Genomic DNA, 22,700 nt, shown 5'->3' on the forward strand with positions numbered 1-22,700 from the left:
GACATTAAGTGACAGTTGTTTGGATGATAAAGGGATGAGAGAGGTGGGGTTCAAGTTGCTTTCCTGCTCCGCAAGCCAACGCCCCATACTGTATATCCTGTGCAGGGAAAAATATGACTTCCTGTTCAGCAAACATTCACAGTCTCAGAGGACAGACAAGAGTGTCGGTCCAAAATAACCCTATGTAAGGAGGGGTGAAGACCCCGAGGAAGATCACAACAATGATTAACTCTTAAACATACACAAACTCTACAGATGTCCTGTCTGGACTACAGTGGCCATTTCTGATTGGTTTAGTAGAACATTAGAGGAAATACAACCCGCATACACACATCTGTGCACACTGCGGGTGAAACATATTTGTGTGTCATCGCTGGTTTTCCCTACAGGCAGATATGGAATTATAGAGGATCAAAGACTCGGTATCATAGCTGTCAGAGATCAATGACACGTCTGACATTCCCTCTAGCCCTGCAAACACACACAGACGTCTCCATCCATTTACCAGCACCAACCACACTGAAGGAGATCACATCTAATTACTGTAATATAACAACATCAATAACAAAGAATTAATTATAGTCTAAGCGCTAATGAGTTTTTCACTTCTGCGTCAGTGAAACACAAAACAGAACCATTAAAAACCACTTTGTTTCATTAATTAACTGACACAATGGTTGTAAACTGTAATTTCGCATATACTGAGAAGGATCAGAACAACAAAACGCAGGACTAAAGGGATGCACTGGGGTGGTACCTGGATGCAGATGAGAGCGATACGGATGGCTGTGGCTCAGAGGACTCTGCTTTCTCCTTCAGCACCTTATCCTCCTTCAGAAAACTCTTGGCCTCTCGTGAGTCTGCGTCCACCTCTTTGGTGACCCTGCGGACCACAACAAAAGATATAATGCTCAAAATACTCACTGGGCATTTAAAAATTTTCAAAAACAAAAAATACACAACAGTTAAATATATATATATATATATATATATATATACACAAGAAATTAATACTTATATTCATCAAGGATGCATTACACTGATGAAACGTTACAGTAAAGGCATTTATTATGTTACAAAAGATTTTTGTATTTTGAGCTTTCTAATTCAATCAAAGAATCCACAAATATCAAATATCCACAATTGTTTTCAACATTGATAATAATAAATGTTTCTTGAGCACCAAATCCGCATATTAGAATGATTTCTGAAGGATGTGTGTGATACTGGAGTAATTAATGATGGAAATTCAGCATTGCCATCACAAGAATAAACTACATTTTAAATTACATTAAATAGAAAACAGTTATTTTAAAAAGGTAATAATATTTGACAAAAATCACTTTTACTTTTTCACTGTAGAGTATTCTTTTCCCAAAAAAGTATTTAGACACGTAAGTCACACTTTAAAACGTACATATCAAAACACCAAAAATGGAAATTAAGAAATATAGCAAAAAAAAAAAAAACATATTATAGGCAAAACATAAAAAAATATGTTAGGCCTTAAATTATCCAACAATTGATATATAATAAGAAATAATGATATATAATGGAAATAAAAGTATTTAAAGAAGTATTTTCTGGTTGTCAAACATTAATGAACCTACACCTGGCTTCATTTGTTTGCAGATGGCACTAGATTTAATTTTTTTTGTAATTTATGCAGCGAAATTCATTCAATTTTAAGCATCAAATAATGTCCAAATATTTTTGGGGTCACTGTATTGTGATTCATATTAACGTTTGTGTTCAAAGCTTGTCAGTGCTTTGTGCTTGGCAGGATTTGAATATTTTACTGGCTCATAAACACAATGTACTGGAATTAATTTTTGAAAAGCAGCAATAATATGCTAGACAAGCTAAGATGTGACGACAGCATCGTAATTAACTATAAAATGACAGCATTCACTGAAATGGCCCAAATATTATATATTATTATATATTAATATTATATATAAATATTATCTATACGTTTTTTTCTTTATTAATAACATGCACATGCATAAATAATAAATAAACTTCCTATTTGCACAAACCACCGTTTTTCTGAAGCATTGTTTAGGGAATGTTCAGCACTCCATCTAATTCCTGAACGCGTGCTGCCATCTGGTGGCCATATAAAAGTATTACAGTTACACAAAACAGTTCCACTTACCGAACTTCTTCTCCTGCAAAATCAAACACCTTGGTGATTGTGATTTTGGAGGATTCTTTTGGTTTGTCCTCCTGCTGCTGAGACGCTGTCAAGGGTTTATTGGGCATATCTGTACCAGTCGTAGATGTGGACTATAAGAAATACAAACAAAAACATAAACATTAATCTAAGAGACAATTAAATAAAACAAGCACAGAACACATCAAATTCAAATGAAATTTCATTTTATGAATTTAAATTATGAAAAAATATGTAATGCCTTCTGACTGTAGTAGCATGACTACCAAGACACTGAACCAAAAACACAAAACCACCCCAAAATGTGTCACATCAGCCTAAATGGAGCCCAGACAGAAAATGAATGTTAGTACATGAAAATTTAAAACAATAAATTGTCTTACTTTACTTCATTTTCTTGCGTTGATGGTTACCTGCTGAGAGTCTGTACTTGGAGCTGCTGCTTTGGGTTGAGGGCCAACATCACTCAAAAAACTAGCCCAAAGATCATCTGCTTTCTTCTTATGTTTCTCTTCAATGTCCTCTTGTGACTCAGTTACAAAATGATCCTCTTTTGACTTATCTTCACATTTCTGTTGGTCTGCTGAACCACCTTCATCATCTTCTTCTAGTTTGAGTCCTCCTTTTTTCCTTTTCCTTTGTAAATATGGAGAAAGTGAGAACATTTTCCCTTACAATCAGTTTTACATGGGTTTAAAACATACATCAGCAATATGATACCTCATAGGAATGTTTGCTTTAGTTTTCTTCTTTACTTGCTCTGACTGCTGCGTGTCGTGACCCTCCACCTCCAGTGCATCCTCCTTCTCACATTCATTCATGTCATCCTCGCTCAGGTTATCATCTGATCAATTCAAGAAAAAAATGAAACCAATGTGAATGGATCATATTTATGACATTAAAGGCAGAGTAAGTGATTTCTGGTAGCCAATGTTGATATTTGAAATCACCAAAACAAACACGCCCCTACCCCAAAAGGGTCTTGCCCCTATTTTGATAGCTCCGCCCCACATATACGTACGCAACCCAGGCAACGATTAGTTCTGTGAAACAAAGCAAAACCAATGTTACACCGTGTCTACGGACGTGAGCGGCGCGGCGCAACAAATCCCCGACAGAAAACTGCTGCCGGGTTCTATTTATGACGTGCTGACACAAATTTCAAATGGTTTTCAACGGTCGTTTGACCTCTTTCTCGCGTCCAGTGTAGGCAGACTTTAGTTGTTGTAGACACGGTGTTACTCACCTATTGAGAAGAAACAAAGCAACCTCGGCGTCCGATCGTAGGCCTCCGCTCCTTGAGTTCTCTCCCGCGCTGGAAAGCTGATCCGATATTTACACGGGTCCTACTTCTTGCCTTGTCGTTCCGCAGACGTTTTCCTCTTTTGTTTTTTATCCGCCATCTCTATCTTTCTGTCGCTCGGCTCGGCTAATGTCCGTCCCATGCACTGAAAGCTCTCTCCTCCACATCACGAGTAGACACGCCCCTTATTGCTGATTGGCTACAAGTTTGTTTTGCTATTCGGCCCGAATCAGTTTTCTAAAGTGTTTTTGAAAAATCACATACCCTGCCTTTAAGACAAAATGAACACAGCAGCTGACAAACCAAATTATGATGCATTTCTGCCTAATTTTTTCTACGAGTTGCTGAAGCACTGTTGGCTGAAGAGAAGAAACTTTAAATACTACTAAAATTGCCTGTTGTCACTTTCAATAACTTAAAAGTAAACAATATATTTTAAAATTCTTAGAAGCAGTATAATGTGTAGTGGCAGGTTTTCTCATTCTTTGACCTTAAGTCCTCTACTAGTGAAAATCTTTCTCATATTTTAAATTATGAAAAGTGAACATTTAAAGGCAGAATGTCCTCTCTTCTAGTCCTATAATTTTGCCTCTCAGTACCAGTTCCACCCACTAAAGAGCCCTAATCCAGTTCATGATATAAATCAATTTATTGTCCTTCTAAGATAAAGACCATGAAAGATATGGTGTTCATTTGCAACACATACAGGACAATAAAAAACTAGCAGGGGTCTTGGTGAATTATATCAGTAATTGTTTGCTTCGTTGTCATCAGTCTCACAGCTAAATTAACCTATTTCAGAAAAGAGTAAGTTAACATATTAATTATTGCTTGGATCTGATCACATGAAACACTTATGATATTCAAATGGATTCTGAATAAATATACCATATATACATTCTAGAAAATACAGGGATAATAGATTTATATGTTGTAGATATTAGCTATGATAATTGTTTTTGCATAGCACATCATAAATGTAAAAAACAAAATGTATAATGTCAAAATGGGGCACTATATGTTTACATATACAGAGCACAAACGAGTTAGCTTACAGTAGCTACAGTACATCTGAGCTCTTGCTTATATACAACCATGCTAACTTCATGCTAAAATCTCTTACCAGAAGGGACGTAGTCTTCATCTTCATTTGAAGAATAACCATCCGAGTCGTAATCCGAATAATTCATCTTTATTTCTCTGTGTGATGCGCTGTATTAGCTGCTAAATCAGACAAAGACTCCAATAACAACTACATGAAACCAAAAGATGAAACGCTGTAGCTAACCAGCTAGCTTGGAGCTAACGTGCAATTGCCTTACTAGAAGCCCAGCATGTTAGCTTGCTAGCATCATCTGATCTATAAAAGCTTCATCTAGTTACCTCCATTCAGAACTGTCGTTTCTTTTCAGCTTCAAGTTCTTTGCAAGATTGTACCAACTTTGAGCTAAAAAAAAAACAATGACAGAAATATTTATTAACAACAACACCAATAATAAACTGTGTTATTATTACTGAAAGTAATTACAGGTAAAATATTATTAAAACTAATTATAACAAAATATAATATACAGACTGAAATATTTTTCTGCCTTCCTGACTCTTCTATTCTATTACAATTTCTTTCTTTTTATTATTATTATTATTATTATTATTATATACATTTTCACATACCAACCTTGTGCTAAATACAGTGACAGAAAATATTTTTTAAAATATGAATTAACAACAACAATAAACTGTTGTTGTTATTATTGTTACTGAAAGTAATTACTGGTATAATATAATTATAAGTAATAACAAGATTATAAGTAATAACAAAATAATATACAGACTGAAATACGGTCAAGAATGGATTTATATTCTGCCTTCCTGGCTCTACTATTCCTTTTTTTTTTTATAATATATAAATTTTCACATACCAACTTTGTGCTAAATACAGTGACAGAAAATATTCTTTAAATATTTATTAAAAACAATAGCAACAATGATAAACCGGGTTATTATTATTATTATTAAAGCTAATTAAATTGGATCTCTTTACCAACCTTGTGCTAAAAACAGTGGAAAATATTTGAAAAATATTTATTTACAACTATAAACGGGATTATTATTATGGACAGACCACAACATAAGATGTAAATAAAATAAAATCATAAAAACAACAACTTATTTTCAATTTATTAATTTCAGCTTAAACTTTCACATTCTATCCATATGACATGCGAATCGGTTTTTACGGATACCAAGAAGGGGCAGATGCTACAAACCGTACAGGCCCCGCCCATAAGCCTGTAGCAAATCGCAGGTGACAGAAAGATTATCTCAAACCCGACACAGTTGTGGTAGTTAAACCTATATATTTTTCTCGGTTTTTGAACGGCGTTATAGTGCACTGGTAGATTGACGAAAGTAAACCCGCGCACTCATCGCGTTTCCGCAGTTCAAAAAATGGACGCTCATGCAGATGGATGAGCATCTGTGCTAAAAACAAACGCTCAGCTCAAGCCCACATTCCTTTTCTAATGCTGTTATTCGGATTTGACACTTTCTGGAAATATGATGTTAAATATTTAATTTAATATTACAGGGTTGTATTATAACTAATGACACTTCACCATTAACAAACAGTCTTAATTTCCACAATGTCAGTCATTGCAGTCTTTTCTAAGGTTTGGTGGGAGATGTTTACATCACGGGTGTAGGAAGGACTTTTGGCTGATCTTCAGGCTTTGAATGTGATGTATTGCTTTGGCAGAGATGTGGTATGGGGTGTTCCTGTGGGCTGTTGTCTCCTCATTGGTGTTCCACCTGCCTGCTGCCCTCCTGGCTCTGGCAACCCTCCGCAGACATAAGATGGCACGATTTTTCCCAATCGGCATCCTGCTCATGGGCATCATCGGTCCGCTGTTTGGAGGGGTTCTCACTAGTATGTAGCCTGTTTTTTTTTTTTTTCCTAGGTCTAGTTACATCTGAAATATGTCATAATGTAGGCTATATGAAATGCATCTAGACCAGGGTTGTCCAATCCAGCTATTGAAGGGCCACTGTCCTGCAGAGTTTAGCTCTGAGCCCAATTAAATCCACCTGAGCCAAAGTAATCAACGTCTTCAGATTACATTCAGACTACATTCTTCCAGGTGAAGTGAAGTGACGTGTGGCCAAGTATGATGACCCATACTCGGAATTTGTGCTCTGCATTTAACCCATCCAAGTGCGTACACACAGTAGTGAACACACACCCGGAGCAGTGGGCAGCCATATTGCTGCCGTGCCCGGGGAGTGGTTTGGTGCCTTGCTCAAGGGTCTCACCTCAGTCATGGTATTGAGGGTGGAAGAGAGCACTGTACATTCAATCCCTGCCGGACCTGAGACTCGAACTCGCAACATTCAGTTTACAAGTCCAACTCTGTATCCATTAGGCCACAACTGCCCCCTATGTTGGGGCAAGTTGGAGCTAAATTCTGCAGGACGTTGGTCCTCCAGGAACAGGATTGGACACCGCTGATCTAGACATACAAAATGTTGGTATTTAATCATTTATTGTGACATTTAATGATTAAATATTCACTAAATATTTTACTTGTACTATATATATATATATATATATATATATATATGTCACCCTATGTCTGTCTATCCCTCTATTTATATGTCAATCCATCCATCTGTATACATGTCAGTCTGTTTGACCATCTATGTGTCTATCTGTCTACCCATCTACCCATTACTTCATCCCGTTATATGTCGCAGACACTGTTATTTTTAGTAGTGAAAGCTCATGTGGAAAGATAAAACAGAGTTATTATAGAATGTACAAAATTATAATATCAGAATCTGAAACCCAAGTTTATGTACAGAAGTATATAAAATAAGATGCTTAAGTTACAAAAAAATGTGTACTCACACATGTAGATGTTCTCCCTATTTTCTTCAACTACATTATCAGCAAGAGTGTAAAAAAAGTGTAATTCTGAAACGGATATGAATATGATCTTAACACAAAATAGCAGAGTTTTTAGATTTATCTGAGGAATTAGCCTGAGATCTAAACCAAACTTATTTCTCAAATATTAGTTTCACATTTCTTCAGCATAAGCATTTGTAGACTTGTGTTCTCCCATATTACAAGCCCTCAGGAAGTTCTTGTGTTCTGGAAGTTTCATTCAAATCTCTTGTGGTGTGAGTTAATGTAAATCAGACTCATCTTTTCTGATTGGAGCGCTAACATTAGTGGGATGCACTGAAAGCTATGCTTTATTCGTCTGAGCCTATGGTCTCTCAATTGCACAAATGGAATTATTTTTCTAAAGTCCAATCATTCATGGTGGAGTGACTGCTCATTGTTTTTGTGGTTTGTCTTTGATTGTATGGTCTTCTTGAGAAATGGATTTACTCTTTACAATGTGATATTTTCAGTTTGTTTTTTTCTGGGCAAGTTTAATTTTCTTATCGTATAATAAGTGCCAATTGCTAGTATTTTCATGAAATAAAATAGTTTAGATTATGATAACACCACCTTGTTTTGCTATTGTGATTTGCATGCTGTCCTGCGGTTTGGGGTGTAATATGTTGCCCAGGACGCTAAATGTGTGCCTCAGACATGAAAATAACAGCTGAAAGAGTAGTAAAAACAATTTGGTTGTATTCCAAGTGGAGGGTGGTTTACTCTCACCACTCTCATCTGTGGTTTAGTGCAGCTTCTGTGTTCTCTAGCACTTCCACGGTCACAGATGGCTCTCCTGTGTTCCATTAACATTCACCAGCCAAATCTGCACAACTGCCACATGCTGCGTACTGTAGGGAGTAACATGCTGTAGAAACACACGTGGAATGATGACTCAAATCATGTGGGCTTTTCTGCTAACAGAGGCCTGGTTAAACTGGAATAAAAGGATATTATAATAAGTGTAGAACAGTATTTTTGAATACAGGAGAACCGTTACCATAACTGGTTTGGAAACACTGATTTTAGTGTTATTAGTTTGCATAATTACCTTAAATATAAGGGGGGGGGCTGTCATACATGACAAACATTTGGCTGGTGTTTGTCATGTATGACCCGAAAGAACAACCAAAATGAGTGTAATTTGTAATCTCAAAAATGACTGCATAATTCTAAATCCCTTTCATTTTTAGCCATTGTTGATAAAGTTTACTTTGCAATATCAGGCTTAAAGCTATTTCATAAAATGGAATCTTAAATATACTTGCAGTATAGGATGCAATACACGTTTTAAATAAGAAAAGTGCACCACAAACATATGCAGGGAGCTAAAAAGCTCTGTGCCAATAACAGTTCATATTTAGAGGTGCTTCTGGGTGACTGCAGAAAGTCTTTTTCTTTTTACATGTTGTAATGTATTTATAGAAACTGTATGTAAGTGTTAACCTTAAAATATCAGTGTCAAAATAATTCTGATGGTACGCTGACTTCTAATAAGGCGAAAGGCTTCTGTTTCTTTCCTATGATCCCCCAAACGTCTGTTCCGTGAGTATGTAAGCAAAGGAGCTTCAAGTCAATAATAAGGTCCTCTCCGTTAAATATAGGGGGCTCCAAAGTCCCAAACTATTTCATAAGATGGAATCTTAAATATACTTGCAGTATAGGATGCAATACACGTTTTAAATAAGAAAAGTGCACCACAAACATATGCAGGGAGCTAAAAAGCTCTGTGCCAATAACAGTTCATATCTAGACGTGCTTCTGGGTGACTGCAGAAAGTCTTTTTCTTTTTACATGTAATGTATTTATAGAAACTGTATGTAAGTGTTAACCTTAAAATATCAGTGTCAAAATAATTCTGATGGTACGCTGACTTCTAATAAGGCGAAAGGCTTCTGTTTCTTTCCTATGATCCCCCAAACGTCTGTTCCGTGAGTATGTAAGCAAAGGAGCTTCAAGTCAATAATAAGGTCCTCTCCGTTAAATATAGGGGGCTCCAAAGTCCCAAAATTCACAAAACTACATACATTTTAAAGGGATAGTTCACGCAAAAATGAAAATTCTGTCTTCATTTACTCACATTCAAGTTATTTCAAACCTGTATAAATTACTTCTGTTGAACATAAAATAACATATTTTTAAGTAATGTTGGTTATCAAACTGTTGACGGTAACCATGACTTTCATAGTATGTAAAAAGAAATACTATGGAAGTCAATAGTTACCGTCAACTGTTGTTTGTTTTTTTACCAACATTCTTAAAAATATGTTCCGTTCAACAGAAGAGAGAAACTCATACAAGTTTAGCACGCAACATTTGGGTGAACTATCCATTTAAGTTTAATCAAATCCCTACTAAGCATTTTATTGCCAAACTTCTTCCGAGTTGAGCCAGGACGAAACTGTTTTTGAGAAAGGAAAGAGAGACAAGCATGTTCACATCCATAAAAAAGCAAGGACTCGTAATGACTCAACAGAATTCACGTTTTAATCATTATTAACAAGTATAGGTATTGATTTACTCTTCCTTCTTTTTAAACGCATTTGTTCATAATTATTTTGTACATAATCCGGCGTGCAAGGCAAAGGTACACATGATAGAAAATAGATTTGCGCAGGGTCAGTCCATGTGTGTCTCAGGTGAGGGGGATTCAGTTCTTTGGTCTGATGTTTCTCCCTGCGTTGTGTGCTCCTCTGAGACTGTCTCCCCCCTCTCCTGGTTGGTCACTTGCTCGCTGAGCCCGGATGTGCTCTGCTCTGATTGGCTGTCTGTGACTGTTGTGCTGTCCGTCTCATCGACTTGTCCAGTGCCGTCCTCCTTCTCCCCAGCTTTCACTGTGAATGCACATGATGGACACGTAAGCATGATATCTAATTGAAGTACTGCACAAACTGTATAAATAATGACTCTGTATGAGTTTGGTACACAAATATCTCATGCAGACTATAGAAACTATAGACTATATTCATATTAAAATTGTACAGAAAGTTACTATTTAGGTATAGGTTTAAATACATCTATATACATCTCAGGTTTCTTCTCGTGGTGTTGGAGTAGAGTTAGTCTCCTCCTCCACTCACCTTCCTCACCCTCTGGTAAATCCTCTGAGCAGGGCGTCAGTTCCCCCAGGTTCACTCGCTTCCGCCCCGGTGACCTCTGCCGTCTTGGCAGCGCAGCCTTTAGCTCTAAGAGAGGCCATAATAACAACCGTCATCACTGATAAGTGACATACAGTAGATTTTTATGTTTCATGTTACATTTTATGTTTTAAACACCCTATGAAATCAACATTTGAGTCTTTTAGTCGGTCTTTTAGCTTTGAATTCATTTACACTACCGTTCAAAAGTTTGGGGTCAGTGAGCTTTTTTTGGTAACAAGTTATGCAAGTAATTAGTACTGTATTCTAATTACACTGTTGAAGATGTAATTAGTAGCTTGTAATTATTCTGAGAGTAACCCAATACTGATCACAGTGTGCACAGAAATATTAAGCAGCAACTGTTTAAACATTGATAATAATAATAAATATTTCTTGAGCACCAAATCAGAATATTAGAATGATTTCTGAAGGATCATGTGACACTGAAGACAGCTTTGCCATCACAGGAATTTTATCTAATTTAAATAAAATGTTAAATTAGAAAACAGATATTTTAAATTGTAATATGTCACAATTTTACTGTATTTTTAATCAAATAAATGCAGCCTTGATGAGCACAAGAGACTTTTCTACAGTAGTGTACTTAATAGTTGACTCCAAAAAGTTGTATGACACATTCTGTCCAATAAAATTCTCACTAGTATGAGAATGTCCATCATCCTATTAATACCTGACTAGCAATAACATCAGCAGTTCTTCTTCAAAACATCGCTCTTATTTAACATGAATAGGATTATTCAGAGCGCTGTTTGGAAACACGAGAATGTGAATGCAACTGACATATTGTGAGTGACAGGTATGAGACATCAGAGGCTCACCCTCAGGGTCAAGCATGGCGGCGTGTTGGAGGAGAGAGTCCTCGTGGACAGACACAGCACGGCGCTGGGGAGAGGGCTTCATGCGGGGCCGTGGGATAGGGAGGGTCTCTATGAGAGGAAATATAGTCAGACTGTGTCCGTTCTTATAAAAGACATGAACACAATACAGCACAGGGTCTTTGAGGCTGTTTTATGCCTTTTATTAGATAGGACAGGGAGGACTGACAGTGGGAATGGGGGAAATCAGGAATCAATACAGTCAGGATTAAACCTGTGACCCTTTATGAGTGTATGTGCTACTGCTGCGCCACAGATATGAGCATCACAAGGTTGTTCATAACAGATTCACAAATGAGAAAAACATGTGTATTGGTGGGATGTATGGTGGAACTTGAATGAAAATGACCGACTGCTTACTGTCCACAGAAAATGCCGACACATTCACAACACTTGATACCGCCAGGGGATGTTCAGCTTATCACATTATCACAATATTCATATTCTCAGTTATGTGGTTATTATGCTAAGATAACATTTGGAGCTACAAAGAGTATTTTGGACCAACACTCAAAGAATGAATGCATTTTCATCAGGGCCCATTTGCTAAATCGGCCTCACAAGCATTGAATTACATGACTGATGGGATAGGGCTAACTGAATTTTGCTCGGCAAAGCTTCAGACTCTGAGAGCTTTGAGATCGGCCATCGAGGGAGGTGTTAAATGAAAACAGACACTAGTTGAGTCATTATGTGGCCCTACTTTAGTATTATAAATTTGTTTAGACAGTGATGGATATCATAAAGGCCGGGCGTGAGTGCATGCATGAGACAAAGTGAAAAGTAAGAAACAGAATAGGAGATAGATAGGCTGTCAATCAATTAAAGGTATGTTCAAAAAATCTGAACGGTAACTCATCTTTTTAAAATTTTCCTTTAAAACAACCGGCTCATAGGAGTCATTCATTTTGAAAATCAGACTACACTGGTTGTGCTGTGTGTTTCTGATTCACTAAAACGAACCGGTTCACATAAGTGCATACGACGATGTGCTATGTTTTAAAGTGGAACAGACAATTATATCGCTATTTACTAATAATATTGTGCTCTCTAAAACAAAATTAGCTTGTTGGATTTTGACAGACACCATGAACTGTCACTGTATGGAAAAAAAATGTGTTCAGCTGAAAAATTATAGCATATTGAAAGAGCATTCGAAAAAAAATGAAGATGAGAAAATATTAAGATCATTTTCATTTTATTTAGTTTCAATTTTCACTTGGCCTTGCAAAGCCCGCATACCCCACCATCCCCACTAGACTGACAGGGAGGCAAACCTTCAGTGACGGATTGTGCTCTCTCTGAACGCTCTTTGATATCCGTTCTGAGAATCCTCCGTGGTGAGGGAGCTGGGGGCATCTCTTTGCGGGGAGATGGGGTTGGAGACTCTTTCTCCTGAGGCTGGGAGAGAGAGATGGTCTCGGATACATCTGTCTGACCATCCTGAGATGGGCTGGGGAGCTTGGGACTGGGCGTGGCCGTCCGTGCTGCCTCACTACCGGGAAGTAGAATGGGCTTCATGGCCGGTTTAGGGGGCAACGGGCCTATAGGATGCTCTGGAAGTAGCGGCCTTTCTGTACGGTGGCAGTCAGTAACACTCTGGGTCACTCGGGTTGGTCGCCTGGTGTCTGGAGAAAATAAGAGGTTTAAAGTATTTTCTAAATGCACGTTATCTTATTGTGAACAATTCATCCATTGTTTCCTTTTTTGACCTTGTAATTCTTAATCAAAATATCATCGAGATCAATCAATCTTCGAGATCTTCTCTCTGGTGATGTATGCTAGATTTCTTTTGTTACAACTGATGGATACAACCACGCCCTGCATTTTTTTATTTTGTCAATGTACATTACAGAAGACGAGATCTTTCACTACTTTCATTTCATCACAACTTGTGCCTTGCTATGATGAAAATGACTGAAGCAGGGTGATTCCTCTCTTACCCGATGAGGTGGACATTGTGCGGGGTTTCATAAATGTGGGTGGTGGCTCAGGTTTGTCAAGTATTGCCCCTAAAAAAACAAGCAAAGTGTACTAAATAATAGAGAAAATGGCAAAAATGCTACACATGAAATACATGCTGAGCTTTACTAACGCATAAGAATAAACTACAAATAGCTTAAGAAAAAGGATTTTATGGCTGAACCTGCAGACAGTGAAACTGCCTTTAAATTGGATTTAACACAATGCTGCGAGTTATTCATCCTGTTTGTTTGTCTTATACATAGGATTATGTGCAGACATATGGCCTTTTGCTTGACTTACAAACATATATGTGAGTATGTGAGTGTATGTGTGTGGTATATATAGAGAGATGGTATATATACTGTATAAATACATAAATAACATATATACATCTAATTAAACATGTCTGATTAATTAAAAGCATTTCAATGAAAACAAAGATTTGAAGTGTGAATTAAAGTAAGAAGAGAAACTTCACTATATTTTGCATCTCATAATCAGTGAATGGCCTAACCACATTAGAAGCACACATAGGCCACACTATCATGTGAGACTCTAGCAGGCACACCTGAAACCCCAGAGCAGAAACAGAGATCACCACTGTCAAAATATACAGATGTGCTGACACAGTACTACCAATTCGGCAGATTCTCACATCCTAGCACGTAGGCCTACATACTGTAGCTAAGAAATGCATCTTACCCTCAGAGTTGGCTTTTCTCAGCTCCTCATCCTTGCTCTGTAAGAGGATAACACTGGTTTAAATAAGATGACTAGTGAACTAAGTGTATAATCTCTAATTCACCTAAACTCTTTTTCATGTAAAGAATAAGCGGTGATTTTGATACTGTGGTATTAGCAGAGTAAGCGAATATTACTGGGGCAAGGTGTTTTTGCCTGATATGTGGCATTTAAATTATTTATGACCATTAATAATGTTTAAAAGGTTTCAGAGAACAGAGTTGTTCAATTAATTTGGTTCAAAAGGGTACATGTTTTTCACATTAAAAGGTTGGACTGTTTGGCAACAACACACTTGTAAAAAAACATGGCAAAGACAAATATCTAACATCCCAGAAAAAAAATTGGAAGCATGAAATACCCGCACTTACCTGGCTCTGTTTGGTGTCAGTAGGAGATGTTTTGGTAACTCCCATGCGGTGAAGCATGACATGGAGATGCTGTTCAAAGCTGGACGAGCTCTCCGAGGCATGTTTCTAGACAGTGACCCGAAAAATTACCTCTATCAATATTTATTCTAGGAGCTTTCAGAGCACTTTTTAGGAAGTAAAGTCAGCCATACATTAAATAGTCAATAGGAACCTCTAAAACTGATGGCGCCCTCTCATTTAGAGGGATTTCGGATCAGCGATAAACACGACCAAATTATTTAATACTGACTCACTATTTTCAGCTTTAGCTGACAGAAATCATATTATGCAACAACAGATGCTACAAAAAGAACAATTTCAGCATCATGTTTATACAATCTTTTAGATTTGTGGTTAATGAATCACACACATATTCACACTGTGACAACTGCACTTCTGACACATTTATATATAGTGTAACAACACTCTTGGTCAATGGCATCACAAACTGCTCTGAAAACAAGAAAATGTGACAAAGGAAATGCAGATCGCACATAAAGTGACTCAACACATGCGGTCACAGCAACAAAAAAAGTACCATGTAGTTTTGTACATGCAACACTGTCAGACGATGGTTTTCTTTGTGTGTACATGAACATGGTAAACAATCACTACCATGACACAGTATATATTGAAGTATCATTATACTATCTTACCTCATTGCAAATAGTTTTTTTAAGCATAAATTTAACAAAAGTGAATGAGATTTATTTAATGAGATTTAAAACGAAAAAAAAATTTAATGGGGTAAGAAAAATACTCTTGATATAGATATAATACTTCAGATATGCCAGATCTACTATCTATATTAAGTATATTAATTTTGTTTTAAAGATTGGGTTTTAGTTTTTTTGTTATTTATATCCATTTTACTAGGTTTAAATCACATTCGGATCAGAGAGGCACCTCAATATGACTGAAAGGGCACTTTACTATTAGCAATTAAAGGGGCAGGGGCACCACTGATACCGTGGTACTTGGAAGGGCTTAAATGAACCCTTTTTACAATTTATTTCTCAAAATGCACTTACAAAATATCTGAAAACAGAAAATTTGTGTTATTCTTTGACAATACTGTTGACAGATTTTGGATTTCAGTTAATCAGCCAATCAGCCTACTATCTAATCTATAAATAACCAAATATTCTGATTAACTGGCCTAGTCAATTTATATCAGTCTATCACTAATATAATCTTCATTCAACATCTAGTTTAACCCAATCAGAACCACTGTTCACTTACCTTAGCTTGCATGGCTGTGCCATCCTGCTCTGGTAAGACGTCTGAGAGCAGGATGAGGGACTGCGATTTGCCCTCTCTGAGAGAGCGACGGATGGGTTTTGGCCTCCGCTCTCCATCTGGGGTGCGGCTCTTCTCCAGGGTCCGGCTCTTCTCCCGCTCTGAGGGTGACACAACTGGAACTGGGCTGGGGGTTTTAGTGGGAATGGGAGGTGCAGCAGGGGACAGTGCTGGGACCTCTTCGGTTTTGCTCGGGGAGGAGGCAGGAGGTGTGGGAGTGGATGCAGGTGGGGTCAGTACAGGTGTGGGGGCAGGTGAAGGAGCTCTGGGTGGCATTTTGTCCTCAATAACTGGTGCAGTTGTTGTGGAATCTGTGATGGTGAGGATGCTGGTGGTGGTTGTGGCTGCCTTAACTATGTTTTCCTCATCCAGTTTTTCTTTGTCTCTCTCCTTTTCTTTCTCCTTCTCTCGTTCCCTCTCCTTTTCTCTTTCCCTTTCCTTTTCTCGCTCTTTCTCTGCACGTGCTGCCTCCCGGAGTGGTCGGATGAGATCTGCTATTGAAGTCTTTTTGACCTTGCCCTCAGGAACGCCGTCGCCCTTGGCCCCTCGACCTGCTCGGACTTTCTTAAAGGCGAAAAAGTCACCAAACTTCTTCTTAATGTTTTTGGAGGAGGCTGTGGTGGGGATGGGGGTTGTAGTTGAGGTGGTAGGGGGGGCAGTTGTGACACGCGTGGGCTCTGCAGGTTGTGCTTTAATGTGGGGCTCCTCCCTCTGGTGCTTTCTGAACACGAGGAGAGGAGAGGTATGATGGGAAATGTCTTTTGACAACCGGTAAGGATATTTCTTTGTTAGAGATCATGATTTAATCATATGCTGTGATTAATTCCAGTTAAATATCTGTTCATTAACATTGATCTGCATACTGTTTGTAAGTGTTGTGTACTCACAGGGGGTCATCAGGGATTATTTTTTTGGTGAAGAACTCTTCTACACCTTCATCAACCCTCCCCATGTTCTCATTGGCCTCATTCTCGCTCTCAGCTGCCTGCTCCTGCACATATACAAAAAAACACAAGGTCATTTACCCAATTCAAATCTACTAAATGTCTAATCTGAACATGAGAAACTGTATCATAGCACAATGGAATGAAAATATTAACATCATTTACACAATACATTGCCCCTTGATCAATAACCTTAAACTCAACCTCAGATGGCACTGCACATTGCACACAAAACTTGTAAGTACTTGTGAAAATAGCAAGCTTCAATCAGACTGCCTGAGAGCTAGCCAACTTCCAGGAGTATGGGGTGCACAGAATATGGGGTGCCTTGTCAGTTCGCAGAGAAACAAAATGGTGTCTACAATGTACTGTGTTAACATTAGGAATGCTTCTGAGAAAAAATGAAATACTTGATTTAACAAAGTTTAAAGATTCACACATCAAAAGTTGTGTTTGAGGTTCTTTAAAACTAGATATTCACGAGCAGAACTGTATATTCCATCATGTTATTGGTCTAGGAAATAATCAGCATTTTTTTTTACTTCAGATGAACTCAAATTTAGATGGTATCATTTCAGATTTATCAAGAACATTCCCTTCCAGTCTTACTGGGAAATTTCTAAAGCCTGTTCACACCAAGACGAATATTCAGTGCGAAAATTCGTATCGATAATAATTTTAATTTGAATGAACGCCTATTACTGCGTCTGTTCAGACCATCATCACGAATATTCGCATGCCATTAATGCAATTTTTTTTTTACAGAGAGTTCTAATCTCTTTTCCACCATACTGCAAAGAAAACTGGCCAACCAATAGTATTTCCTTTTTTTTATCTCATGTTCAGAGCCTCAACTGTTGCATAAACCACTTGGTGGTGCTCACAATCCTTTCTGTTCTGAGTATTTTACTAAGCGACAGTGAATAGCAGAGGAAGAACCTGGAACTGGCGAACAGAAAAATCTGAACGGCTCTACTTTCTTCTCCGGGACAAGTGGGTGTCAGAAATGCAAAGTTAAGTAGTGCTTTGTGTCCCAGAGTAACCAGGGTATTTCTGATTTTTCTAAAAGAGTCATCTGCTGTCAGAGAGTGAATCTACATTTTCATTCAGCTCCTGTTCCGAACATTAAATGTTGATGTGAAAAGGTCTTTAGACAGAATAAACTGCAGAATGGACCAGACTTTATAGCAATAGTCAAAAGTCTGGCTCTGCGACCAATCAGTGCCCTTTGATTTTAGGGTTTGGTTTAGGGAGCACTCCTGAGCTTATGCACTAGTGTTTTTTTCTGCTGTCTCACATTTCCACACATTAAACACAGCATGAATAAGACTATGTAAGGTGTTCTGTCTGCCATGAATTTGTCTTCAAGCGGATCTGCCTAAATGTCCCAAGAGAGAGCCAAACCCTGCCTCACTCTCTCTGTCTGTTCCCCCCCACCACCTAATATAATTACACCCCTCAGATACAGCCTCATCACACACACACACGCGCGCGAGCGAGCACTTAAATGAGAGGATGAGTGCTCATTAGTGGTGACTGGTGTATCTGTCATGTAGCCACAGTCATAACACAATAGCCATAGATATGGAGGTTGTATACGCCATTCCTGATTGTTCTTAAACACTGACTTTTAATGACATTACACCACGTTGTGATTGTGATAAATGAGCAAAATGATTTTCGTGATGGCAATCATTCATCTTTTACTCTAACAATATGTTACTTGTAAGCTGAAATCACACTGCTGATCTTTTCCACAGAGGCTTCAGAAATACAGGTTTGTATTAGGATTAATAGATCTTAATGTAAATATCAGAACAGAGTCTGGAGCAGGATTCATTTCAAGTGTGAAAAGGGATAATAAAGGGTTAAAAATCACAAAGTCCTTTGAGCTGTATATTACAGCACATGTATTATATATTATATTATATTTCCTATAGCACATGTATGAATATATAGCAATATATAGCACTAAATATATAATATATATAAATAATAATATTATAATATAATAAATAAAAATATAATTAATGGTTGGACAGAAAACAGACAGGATGATTCTTAAAGGGGTCATATGATGTTGCTAAAAAAAGAACATTATTTTGTGTGGACGAGTCTTAACTTTTATAAAGAATATCTCTTTGGGTTTGAGACTTTAGTCTTTGCAACTTTAGGGATCTTATCTATTCACGAACAGCTTGTAACACTCCAAAGGGAAAGGAAAACTTGAAATCGCATCATATGACCCCTTTGTAGCCCCTTTGAGCAGTAAACAGTGGTTCTTAACTGGGGGCAAAACTGAAAATGGAAATGTATTACAATTTAATTACCGGTATGTTCATTAATAATTATATTAATAACAATTAATAATCAATAATTACAATAATAACAATACATTACTAATTATAATTATTAATACAAGAATTATTTAAATGCATTATAATAAAAAATTTACAAATAATATTAAAATAATTCTTAAATTATATTTTTTCCCGCACAATAACTTGTTTTTAACTGAAGAACATATAGGTCTTAAAACTTCTGAAATCACAAAATGAATCAAGGTTAATTAAATATATTAATGCTACCAGTTTCTGTTTGAAAACAAGCAGCTTTCAATTACAGCAGAATTACCAAAATAGCCTACATTGTTATATTGTGGACAATGGGGTTATTTGAGTAAAAAAGGTTGAGAACCACTGAACTAGTGGTTAATTCATATAGCACCTTGAGAACTGTGCTAGCTTTTAAAGTTAACATAAAACATTATTTGCAACCCATTTTACTGATGCATTTAACTGGATTGTGGAAAGTAGTCTCCATCGAACAGGTGGATTGATGACATCATGTCATTTACTTTTTTCAGCATTGATGAAAAGTAAAGTTGTTTCAGAGGCGGAGTAATTTTATGGGGAAAAAATGTAATTGCGACTTATCTTAAAATTCAGATATTTCTTGCAATTATATCTCACAATTCTGATTTTTTTTTCTCACAATTCTCAGATATAAACTCAGAATTGCAAGATATAAACATACTGTTGTGAGATATGAACTCGCAAATGCGAGAAAAAAGTAAAAATTGTGAAATAAAGAGTCGCAATTAATTTTTTCATTTTTTTTCCATGGCGGAAACAAAAAACTGTATTGCGAGATGTAAACTCAGAATTCTGAGGAAAAAGCCTGAATTGTGCGATTCAAACTCAGAATTGTGGGGAAAAGAAAGACCGAATAGTGAGATAAAAAATTTACTTTTTTTATTCCGTGACAGAAATGGGCTTCCATACAGTTTACATGATTACAAAAAACAAAACTGTTTATTTTAATATTGTGATTATTTTTTTCAATAATGTGCACAGATGAATCATTATATGACCGACCGTTAACACAACCATGTGTTTTAAGAAAGCAGATTGGGTCAATGTTGATTCCATGTTGACTTGTCAAGTGTGCCAGATCAGGAGCTTACAAACACTATACACACACAAAAGCACAGGGTGCCCAGTCTGTGTGTTTTGCCTGTTTCCTGCTGCTGTGCAGACTGCGAGGCCTTTGGGCAGTTTGGGTACTGCAGAATGAGAAAGAAAGAAATATGGAGAGAGAGAGAGAGAGAAGGAGAGAGAGAGACCACTGCAGAGCTATGGCAACCATATGCAAATGAGGCACCGCACACCGCATGAGACATGGATTATAAATCATTTAGCACCTCTCGGCCAATGAGAAGGCAAAGCACTCATCACTCCATCTTCAAAAAGAGGAGGAGAGCAGGCGCCACGTTGTGTGAGGCGGCACAGGGAGAGGTGTTTCCCACGCATCTTAATAACACAATCATATTCTCCAACAAAAGTCACTGCAAGAACAGTGCTACCGTACAGCTCATGCTTAATTACATATCAGTAATGGAAAACAAAGCTTTTGTGTGGTTCACATGGCCTGCTGGGTTTGTTAATACCTAAACAAGATGTCTAGGGTTCATATTTTTCCACATAAAGCCAAGAATGAATTATTTCATCAATTTATTCCATAAATAGGTAGTTACATATAAATCAGTATGTAATTAATTCCACTAGCCATAATTTGACAATCAAAACTGATTCCTACATGAAACCAGATAATGTTAATACCGGACGGGTTAAGCTGGTCTGCTCTTGTAAAAGTGACACGTTTGGGTCTAAAGAAGCAGTTCCTGGATTAGTGTAGCAGTAGGAAGCTGACACACTGATCAAAGATCAGTCCGACTCACATGTCATGACTCATTACTTTGTGTACACAGTGTCAGATTTTCGTTGATGGTTTCCCTTTAAATTTCAGTGGAAAGAAGGAGAGATACAGAGAGAGGGAATGAATACAGTGATCTTAAACTCTCTATTAAACTCTGTGAACTGAGAACAGCATTATGATGTGAACTGAAACAGGCCTGTCTAAAGGTGTCAGGTGATCCCAGAATTCCACGGGCTTCCGTCTATGCATCTCTGGTAGTAAAGTTACAAGCTCTATGGTCGGCAGTAATGCACCTCAAAGAGATTATATCCAACATGATAGGCACTTTCAACAAATAGGGTTCAAAATAGGGCCTGAAGATCAGATTTTAAACTATGCTATTTTGTCATTTTCTAGTGATGAATATTAAATAAACATGAAAAATAAAAAGTGCATAAAATTAATACATTACAAAAGGACACAAAATGAGTAATAGGGTTGCAAATTTAGACTCAATGAAGCTGTTACTCATAAGAGGCTAATTAGTTTGTGACCAAATATTGGTTTAGTTACTGATAAACTCTCTGTTTTAATTAATTAAAGGCTGATCCTTTTTTGTTCCTTTTTACATTATATAACAGGGCTGAATGGTCAAGTGTGATGAATGCAGTCAACAGAAATATTTGTAAATATTGAGAAAATGGAACAAGATCAATTTAAGGAATGTTCATTTTTATAATGGACAAAAATCATATGGTAAAAGGCCAGGGTTGAATAATATGTGGAACAACGCTGAATATGCTGTTTTCATCATTGTAGTTCATTAAAACAATTAACTACACTTACTAAAATATCTATTCAATAGATCAAATTCATGTCGACATTATGAAATTATCACGAAATTATTATGGTTGTAATTTAAACAGTTAATTTAATAATCCTTCCATGACAGTATTACCATGTAGATAGCGTAAACACCGGTTAAGACAAAAAATAAATAAATTAAAATATATACATAATTTTTTAGGAAGGATACAGACATTTGATGTTTTTAAAACAAGCTACTTTTCATTGTAGATTACTTTTATTTAAGATAATAATTTATCACATGGGATATTTACATGTAATGTTTTAAAAAATACAGTAACAAAAGGACACTAAAAAGTGTACTGCATTTGTGTAAAATGTCATGGAGTTTCCTTCAGAAACACCTGCATAGAAATTCTAGTGTAGCTTGCTAATTACAGATCTATTCAGGACATCAAATTGAGGCATACACCGGTCATTCTAGACTGGAAGTGGTGAGCATCCTTCTGTAATAAAGCTTTGTGTGTGTGTGTGTGTTTGATATTCTGGAGAGGCGAGGTAATAAAAGAAATGCTTATGCAGCCATCAAACATGCAGGAGCAGAGAGAATTTTAACAGGGATACAGGGACATCACAAAAACTCACAGAGCCCCAAACACAATTTTAATGGATGGGTCATCTTTCCTTGAGACCAGTGGCTTTGCTTTACCATATGAGGCACCCCTCATCACAGGACCCGGTTGTCCCACACTGCTGACAGCCCTGCGTGGACATACAGGAAAAAAGCACACTGTAAGGCATTTGCGAACATCACACCAATGAACGATGGAATCTCCGCATTCCATCAGAAAACTAACATCTCTTTCTCAACCATAT

General features: G+C 37.2%; 2 protein-coding genes across 7 annotated transcripts in view; both read right to left on the minus strand.

Annotated features, from left to right (window-relative positions):
• Nucleotides 1-4,928, minus strand: part of LOC107726169 (craniofacial development protein 1-like) — a 34,408-nt gene extending 29,480 nt beyond the window's left edge. For 2 of the 6 annotated variants that reach the window (XM_016535718.1, XM_016535691.1), the window contains exons 1-5: nt 4,603-4,818; nt 2,897-3,020; nt 2,590-2,812; nt 2,159-2,289; nt 758-883 (exon numbers count right to left, since the gene is read on the minus strand). In XM_016535718.1, the coding sequence (XP_016391204.1) occupies nt 758-883; nt 2,159-2,289; nt 2,590-2,812; nt 2,897-3,020; nt 4,603-4,669 (671 nt within the window). In that variant the 5' untranslated portion in view covers nt 4,670-4,818. Of the gene's footprint in view, nt 1-757; nt 884-2,158; nt 2,290-2,589; nt 2,813-2,896; nt 3,021-4,602; nt 4,820-4,862 lie in introns of those variants that run through there. The other 4 variants (XM_016535703.1, XM_016535696.1, XM_016535724.1 and 1 more) reach the window with 4 other exon arrangements.
• A 4,962-nt stretch (nt 4,929-9,890) lies between these two features.
• Nucleotides 9,891-22,700, minus strand: part of LOC107726162 (leucine-rich repeat-containing protein 16B-like) — a 39,325-nt gene continuing 26,515 nt past the window's right edge. The window contains exons 29-37 of the mRNA XM_016535679.1: nt 16,764-16,867; nt 15,820-16,597; nt 14,539-14,643; nt 14,129-14,165; nt 13,405-13,473; nt 12,739-13,089; nt 11,405-11,512; nt 10,506-10,610; nt 9,891-10,259 (exon numbers count right to left, since the gene is read on the minus strand). Of these exons, the coding sequence (XP_016391165.1) occupies nt 10,045-10,259; nt 10,506-10,610; nt 11,405-11,512; nt 12,739-13,089; nt 13,405-13,473; nt 14,129-14,165; nt 14,539-14,643; nt 15,820-16,597; nt 16,764-16,867 (1,872 nt within the window). The 3' untranslated portion in view covers nt 9,891-10,044. The remainder of the gene's footprint in view (nt 10,260-10,505; nt 10,611-11,404; nt 11,513-12,738; nt 13,090-13,404; nt 13,474-14,128; nt 14,166-14,538; nt 14,644-15,819; nt 16,598-16,763; nt 16,868-22,700) is intronic.

Source organism: Sinocyclocheilus rhinocerous, unplaced genomic scaffold, assembly GCF_001515625.1.
Source record: "Sinocyclocheilus rhinocerous isolate Xijiao unplaced genomic scaffold, SAMN03320098_v1.1 scaffold553, whole genome shotgun sequence".
Taxonomy (NCBI): domain Eukaryota; kingdom Metazoa; phylum Chordata; class Actinopteri; order Cypriniformes; family Cyprinidae; genus Sinocyclocheilus; species Sinocyclocheilus rhinocerous.